Consider the following 8,779-nt stretch of genomic DNA (forward strand, 5'->3'; position numbering starts at 1 on the left):
ATAAAATATAGCAGTTATAATAGGAGTTTTATTTTAACTTAACGATTTAACAAAATCCGTGCATCGCACGGGCTAAAATCTAGTTTAAAATTAAAGAGGACATATATAATTTGATGAATCATCGTCTAAGAATTATTTTTTTCATAAAGAAAATTAATTATACTTTAATCATATAGTTTTAAGGGGGGAAAAGAAAACAAAAGAGGTTTGACTGTTTGTTTAGAAATTTTAAAATAAAAAACTCTTAATTTTCTCGTCTTCGATCTCAATATCTCACGCACTACTACTTCATCTCTTCCATTTCATTGGTGTTGTTGTTGTTTGTGCTCACGGCTTCTATTAATTTCTGGTTCATCACAGATTCACAGTCAAATCTCCATCTTTTCCATATCCCCTCAGTCCCAAGCAAACATATGAAGCATCAATTGTCCAATTAGGTCTATTCAGAACGTACCAAAATCTTGTTGAAGAGTAGAAAAAGAAATTAAAAAGTTCAATCATACCAGAACATGAAGAGAAATCTTCAAATTATCACGAGCCAGAATGGGAGAGAAGAATAGGAGAGAAGGTTGGGGAAACTGAAGGAGAGAGAGAAAAGCAGAAGTAATTTTTTGAGAGAGAAGAAGGTTTACTTAATAATTAATCCTTATAAAAGTAATCAATTAGTAATTTCTTAGTAGTACATAGCAGTACAAATCACTTCCGATACATAGTAATACATGACGTTCATTGTAGACTCATTCTTTTTTTTCACGAGTTTGCTCTGGAATCCATCTAGAGATTGTACGTGTTTCTATATCGTAATTGCTCAAGCATAATGCAGAACTAGTGTCGTTATTATTGCCCAAAACATGTAAAACTAGCAATGTCTTGGCAACACCACCACAAAGCCGAACTGTGCCATACATATCGGACCATAACTTTAGCCGTCCACAATCTTTTCTTCCTGATAGTACAAGAATTGCATATTCTGAATGGACCAAAGCTGGATGGTGGCGATAAGCAACATAATCAACACCATATTGAGATCCTGATTTCACTACCCAATTATTCATTCTCATATGAGAGTAAGCCTTGAAAAACTCAGGAAACATTTCAAATTTTGAAATCATAAACTGCCACAACTCTTCGTAACTTTTCACAACGCCATCGTCTCCTTCAATTTTCAAACACTTCAACATATAGCACAAATAAAAAGCCTCTTGTAAAGTAAGTTCGTACCAATGTTCATCCTTCTGGCTGGCTCTAATAACCCGACCAAAACATGCACGGTTCAGAAGCTCAGATTGTTCGGTATCTGCTTCAAACAAAACCTTGCTTCCAGATATCGACCCCTTGCATTCTGATGTGGTTAGGCATGTTTGAAGTGCTGAAACTATTTCTGACATTGGTTCTGCAAGGCCTTTAGCTTCAGCACCCTTCCCTTTCCATCTTGGACCCATCAAGTCTCTCTTCAGAATAACTACAGATTTCGTGAAATAGCTATTCAAAAATCAGACATCCAAGTCATCTAGCAGCAAATGGAGAAAGTATTTTAAGGCTTTAGATTATAAATCATCAGGTCAGAAAATTGAACATTGTAATACAAATTACAAACTTATATCATCAGCAAACAAGATAAGTAGCAGGTAGGCAATTATACATACTAACAGAAGTCTCCAAGGATAAAAGTTCTAATGGCCTCAAACATATCAAGTTACAACGACATAATGCAAGTCCGCATCTTAAGCTGGAGTCAACGATAAAATATAACCAAATGTTACAAAATTAGAGACAAGCACCCCAAAAGGCCAAAATCTAAATCCTTGAAAGTGGAGAAGATAGAGAAGACAACCTATGTTCCTCAGACACGGATTTGTGCCATGTCTGACAAGGTGGCATCCGACACTCCGATCCAAAGTTTTGCAGACACGGTAAAAGGAGTGTTTTTAGACACGGCTACTAAAGTGGCGGACAAAAAAAATTGACACTTTTTATGTATAACAAATAGTTGATAAATTTAAAAAGATCAAGATCAAAATATTAACAAAAATAACTCAAAATATCCAATTGCAAAATTTAACAACTTAAAACATAAAATATATTGTTTGTGGAAAACTTCTCAAACATAAAAACTACTCAAAGTCTTAAAACATAAAAATTACTCAATAAAACAACTAGTCTTCTACTGCACCACTCTAGACACCAAAATTAAGTCTCCCCCTAAAAGTACGATGACGATACCGGTAGTCAACTTTTAGTTGGACAATTCTGAGCGGATGCGACAATATTGATAATAATTAATTCCCAAATCCAAAAATTCAATTTCCAATTCGAAGTTAGAAAATCCAATTTCCAATTCCAAATTCAAAGTTACAAAAACCCAAATTCCGAGTCCAATTTCCAAAACCCGAGTCCAAAATCTAAGTCAAAGACCCAAATTCAAAAAACTCAAGTTGCGAATTGAAAACCCTAGCGCCAACTCAGAAAGCTGAGCAAAAAAGCATTTCCGAAAAAATCAATTGCAAGCACCTTTTTCCGAAAACCATCAATAGGCAACCCTTTCCATAACTTGGAGAGCAAGAAAAAACATCAAAGTACTAGTAATCAATACAAGCATTTAATGCAAAACGTATCAATCCCCTCAAAGGACCAACATTTGAAGGCACGCGTACAATATGGTCAAAGACCAGCAATGACTGCGCGCATCGCATCGTGTGCGCTCTGCCAACCAACAACTCTAAATCCAAATCTCCTATAAATACCCTCATTTTTTCAAACCAAGGGGAGAGCAATTCAAAATTTAAAAATCATCAAAACTCTCTCCAATTAGTGACCCTAATTAGGCGCAACACTTATTCTAAACATCAAAACTTTCAAAAATCGATTCAAAGTTCTAAATTCCTTAGCAATATTGGAGCCCAAGCAAGGGAAGTTCAACCTAAGGGATCTAGGTAATTTTCGAGGGCTTAATCTCATTCTAATCTTCTACCTTTCTTTTAATTTCAAGCCATTTCAAAGTTTATGCAAATCTAATGATGTTCGTGTAGGGTTCAAAACCCTCCTAAACTAGGAAAATATGAGCACTTAGGAGTTTTCTTTAGAGGGACATCAAACTTGAATGTTCCCTTCAAATGATTTCAAGGTTCTGATTTCAATTTTAAAATTAATTATTTCCAAAGTTTCATGTTCAAAGTTTTCAATGTTTAAAGATGTTTAAAGATGATCAAACACTTCTTTAAACTAGAACTTACAAATTATTTAAAGTAAATAAAAGTTTGGATGTCATGCTTGAACATTCCTTTCTTTTAACATTAAGTCTCTTAATTTCTAAATTTTAAATTCAAAGTTCAAGTTCTAAGTTCAAAGTTTCTATGTCCAATGATGTTTAAAGAAGAGAAACCTCTTCCCTTAAACTACGTTTGTTTCAAGTAAAGATTAAAGTGTCATGCTTCAACACTCATTTTCTTAAAATCGATGAAATTTTAAGTTCAACCCTCTTAAAACTAGATTATTCCATGTTTTCGAAGAGCTCAAAATTGAAATGTCACACTTGAATATTTCTTTCTTCAAAACTCAAAGTCTTCAAAAGCTTTATTTTTCTTTATTTATTTCGATTTTTTGTTATTATTACTGTCATTTATTTGCTTTATTTCGATTGTTGCACTTTTTTGCTTTATTTTACCGCATATTCATTCTAATTGTTGTAATAATCTAATTTTCCGCACTTACATTTCCTATTTAATGTTTATGTGCTTCACCATTACCATGCTAATCAAAGACCTACAAAGTTCCATCACAACTAATAAGATAATTTTGGACAAACTGGTCATAGTTCCCTTATTTAATCTTAATCGAAGTGGTCACAAATTCTAGTTCTAAAAAATGCATGTTCAAACCGACCTAAATACTGTCATGCTGGGATTGTTGTAAAATGATTCTTGCTTTCGAAATTGCATACACCTTATGTCAAAAGAGAAATAGATGTACTCGTTCCCGTTCTCTTTTTTCTGTTTCAAAGACCGTGTCTTATCGGAGTCATTTTTGTTCTTCAAGACGGACCATAAATGTTTGGTGGTGACTCTTTCGAAATATCAAAATTCAAAGTCGTAAGCTTTTTCTAACCCTCCAAAGTGTTTAACATCGAAGTGATTAGGCATAAACTCAAACAAATCCCTTAGGGGGGTGGACTGCAAAGATCGAATTATTTGTGCACAATTAATGGTTAAAGTGGTTTGTAAAAGTTCATAACAATCACTCTTTCAAAGTCGAAGTTGCGAGAAACACCCCCTACAATAGCTCGTTCCAACTCTGGTTCATTAATGGAGAGTTGTGTTATCTCACAAACATCGACATCCACCGATCCACGTCAAACGTAAGTCCACATGAACAAAGATTGAATAACATTAGTAAGTTGTTAAGATTAACTTTTATATATATGTATAAAAAGTTAGAATTTAAAACTTTACCTATATCCCATTATCGGCTAGGACCACATTTGTAACTATCCTCCTTCCTTGCCATTACACAAAGGTTGTTATGGCAATAGAATAAGTTTTTTCTGTTTCAAATGTAAACATATTTCTCTTGACCGTGTGACAGTTATCATAATAGCTTCAATTGCGTGCACAACACGAAGATGATGTAGGTTGTGACAATAATTTGAAGGCAAGAGATCGAAGATGGGGAAGGGATGAACCATAATTTGTCCACCAAACAATAAGTTCTACATCATCTCCGGCGTTAATTATATAGGTTTGATTTTAAGGAGGCGTCTAGCTAGAAAATGCCCCGTACTCTTGTCGAGCATGCTTGACGTCATCTGGACTTAGACGCCTCAAGCATTCATTTCTATTATTGGAAACTTCTTAATCTTCATTGGGGGTTTCCCTTGAGAATCCCGTTGTACTACTCTTAAGCCTACGTATATTATAGAACTCTGGAGCAAGCGAGTGTGCAAAACAATGCAAGGGGATAGAAATTTTGTTCCACCTGTCTGTCTGTAAGAGTCTAAATTGCATTAGAAAAATAGAGGTTCTAGTTACAATGTCTTTTCCTTCTAACTGAACATTTGATTTGAGCATGAAGGGAAAGACTCAAAGACATTCTAACTAGAACCTCTGATGATGCAATTCAGAATGTGAGAGAGAGCCAAAATTTCTACCCCCTTGCATTGTGTGGCACATCCGCTTTTTCCAAAAGTTCTATAGCACACGTTAGCTTAAGGGTAGTACAACAGGATTCTCAAGGAGTCAAGGGTAGCCCCCAATGAAGATGAAAAGGTTTCCAACAATAGAAATGAATGTTTGAGGTGTCTCCAAATTCAGATGACTTCAAGCATGCTCGACTGGGGGCATTTTCTAGTGAGGCGCCTCCTAATAATCAAGCTCATATAATTATTGCCCAATATGTTCAACCTATTGTTCGGTGGGTAAATTATAGTTCATACCTTCCCCGTCTTCAATCTCTTGCCTTCAGATTATTGTCACAACCGGAATTATCTTCGTGTCGTGAACGCAATTGTAACCATTATGACGACATTCAAACGGTCAAGAGAAATAAGTTGATATCTAAAAGGGCAAAAGACTTAGACTCCTGCCATAACAAACCTCGTGTAATGGCAAGGAAGGAGAATAGTTAAAAATCTGGTCCTTACCGTTATTGGGACATAAGAAAATAAGGATTTTTCATATTTACCACCTTTTCTGTACCACATTTTCATACTTACCACTTTATAAGAAAAATTAATTTTTACCACCTTCATTTTTGCAAACGTTTTGTAATCACCATTTGGTAACAGTTTTTGTCATTTTTTTTCCGTCAATGTAGAGCCCACTAACCCATTTCTCATTATTTTCCTTTTTTTTTCTTCTTTCACGATTTCTACTTATTTATTTATTCCTCTTCTTTAATTTGGTTATTTAATTTCAAAAAACTCAATCAAATTCCAAATTTAGGTTCGATATACTATTGAATTTGCATAATCATCCTTATCGGGGCTTACCTAAAGAACATAATCAAGAAAATAGGTATTGATTTTGTTTCATTTTTTGTTATTCAACTAGTGGAAATAAACACATATGTGTGAGTTTCAAATTGAAGTTCACGATCTTTGGAGAAGAAAATAACAATTCTTACGTCTTTATTAGCCTTATGATGTTTAGAGACCAATTAGGAAAAATCTACAAAAAAAAAAAAAATCACCTAAAGTAATTAAGAGTTTCCATTGAAATTTTGAAATTAGGGAATTGAAGCAAATTGAAGGGGGAGAGAGAAAGGGATAGAAATTGTGAAAGAGATGTGAATGGGTGGAAAAAGGAGAAATCGGTTAGTGGGCCCTACAATGACGGAAAAATGGATGGAAAACATTAGCAAGTGGTGATTTCAAAAATTTTGAAAAATTAAGGTGGTAAAAATTAATTATTTTTGTTATAAGGTGGTAATTATCAAAATATGGTGTACTGCATACAATGGTAATTGCCAAAAGAATCCAAAATTTAAAGTCTAACTTTAAAATAAAAATCCTAACAACATACTGATGTTATTCAATCTTTGTTCAGGTGGAGACACTTGACGTGGATGCCGATATTTATGAGATAGCACAACTCTCCATCAATGAACCAACGCTGGAACGAGCTAATTATTGGTGTTGGTGGTGCATCAGAACACCAATAGTTTTTGAGTAGGTTTATGTTCGAGAAGATTTTAAATATTTTTGCGTTTTAAGTTGTTAAATTCAAAATTGAATATTTTAATCTTCATCTTTTTTTTAATAAAATTGTCGCATTTTTTATGCGACAATTTGTATGGTAGTCGTGTCTAAAATATTAATCAAGAATTCAAGACACTCCTTTGACCGTGTCAGAATGTGTGCAAAAATTTGGATGGGAGTATTGGATACGTGGACACCTTGTCAGACATTTAGACTTTAAGCAGTTGTCAGACATTTAGACTTTAAGCAGTATACTAGTATGTACAGAAATATATGTGCTCCAAGTACAAGAACCGTTTTAGAAGTTAGAAATAGAGAAGCTTTTGAAGTTTTTTGAGAAGTAAATGTTGTATCTCACATATTTGATTGTCTTAAATTCTAAAAGGCGGAATAGTCATGAGAGGGAGTGGTAGATGATATGAGAAACAGACGAGATGATTTTCTATTTTTCTTCTTTTGGTTTTCAACCCTCAAGAGCATAGGTGGAGGGTACTTTCCTATAAGGTTTCTTTATTCCTAAGTGTTTCAAAGGGAATGTCCATGAGTAGTTCTATATTCTATTGGTGCCATTTGATGTAATAGAATATGGGAAGAACGAAAACCGAGATCCTAATACAACGGATCTGTGAGATCCTGCTCTAAGACACGACAAAGTTAACGACAAAGTCAAATCCAAAGAATGTAAGACCTGACATCATCATGATATACAAGTTTCAGAGCGATAATAATTTGCAGATTTGAAACATATTAGATAAACCTGAAGGAACCCCCATAACTTATACCGATATCCTCATGAGCACAAATCTAAACTCAACTTAGCCAAACACCTATCCAGTGAAAAAAGGGCAGGCTTGAAACTTTCATACTGACTAAAAGTGAAATTGAGAAGCACAAGCAGCCAATTTATCCATCAATTAATCAGCATGACCTTAAAACATAGTTCTAAAACTGCAAGCTAAAAGAATGTAGCAATAATAAATGCAACCCCATGTTTTAACAGAATAGAATTTTCTTAAGAAAAACAATTAGCAAAAACTGTTGATGCAGAAATACAAGAAAAGGAAATGAAAAATTGAAAAGGCACAGTGACATTTTATCGAACATTTGGTGGGCAACGTATAAAAATGTGATTTCATTGCATAAACACATGGACCTAACATCATTTATCCAATCCAATTGCAATGTCTACTCAAATGCTAACAGAAAAATCAATCAAATCTCAAATTTACATATTCTAAAACAAAAATTAACCAACATTTAGTAGGGTTTAATGGTCAAACAAACAAAAGAAAGATGAGATAAGGGGTCGCACCTGGTGGTGAGGTTGCGGGGTCGGGTAGGAAGGCTTACGACGGGGTTTCTGGTGGTGAGATCGTAAAGTCGCCGGAGGGGAGGGTGGTACTGAACTACTGATCGAGGTCGCAAAGGTAACGAACGAGAGGGAGAGACTGAGAGAGATGGTTTTAGTTATGATAGGGTTTCAGGCCAAAAAGCTCTAATTGAGTCTTCGGTTGAAAGAGGATTGAAAGAGAGTTTATGTCCAAAAAGCTAATTTTAGAAAAGGCTACTAATTGGACAACCATTTTTAAAATAGTTTGTCAAATATTTCAGGTCGAGGTCAATTTTTTTAAGAGTTGGCTAATACTCCCCGTACAAAATACAACACATATTCATGTTTGTCATGTGTTAGTGTAATTATAAATTTATAATTGGCAAAAAGTATAGGGTATATTTGGTTAAGAGAGGTTGGAGAAAAAAAAGAGTACTTTAAGGTGAATTAGATGTTTGATCATTTCAAAAAGCTAATTGAAGTGTTTATTTAGGAAAGGTTTGGAAGTGGGTTGGATGAAAAGGCTAATTTTTAAAAGCTCAATGTTGGAACTTTTTGTATTAGATATTTGAAGAAGTTGGTATAAAATGAGTATAATTGGTATATTGTCTAAAATTAGAAACAACCCTTACCAGCGTACATCATTTTATGCCAATGTCATAATTAATGATCATTTTACAGATTAACCAACTACTAACAACTAAGTTATCAAACACTGAAACACTTTACACAAGCTGCTAATTAAATCAGCTAGTCAA

The 8,779-nt window shown here is 34.3% G+C and overlaps 1 protein-coding gene across 3 annotated transcripts; it reads right to left on the minus strand.

Annotated features, from left to right (window-relative positions):
* Positions 1 to 607: 607 nt before the first annotated feature.
* Positions 608 to 8,244, minus strand: LOC110799351 (tRNA-splicing endonuclease subunit Sen2-2). 3 transcript variants are annotated; one of them, XM_022004604.2, is made up of 2 exons: positions 8,004 to 8,244; positions 608 to 1,482 (listed from the first exon to the last, which is right to left on the minus strand). In XM_022004604.2, exon 2 carries the CDS (start codon positions 1,440 to 1,442, stop codon positions 738 to 740), a length of 705 nt encoding a protein of 234 aa, XP_021860296.2. In that variant the 5' UTR covers positions 1,443 to 1,482; positions 8,004 to 8,244; the 3' UTR covers positions 608 to 737. The 3 variants fall into 3 exon arrangements, with proteins under 3 accessions (XP_021860296.2, XP_021860297.2, XP_021860294.2); XM_022004605.2 differs by having other exon boundaries at positions 608 to 1,510; positions 8,004 to 8,243; XM_022004602.2 differs by having other exon boundaries at positions 608 to 1,462; positions 8,004 to 8,242.
* Positions 8,245 to 8,779: the final 535 nt, after the last annotated feature.

This window comes from Spinacia oleracea, chromosome 2 (assembly GCF_020520425.1).
Source record: "Spinacia oleracea cultivar Varoflay chromosome 2, BTI_SOV_V1, whole genome shotgun sequence".
NCBI lineage: Eukaryota > Viridiplantae > Streptophyta > Magnoliopsida > Caryophyllales > Amaranthaceae > Spinacia > Spinacia oleracea.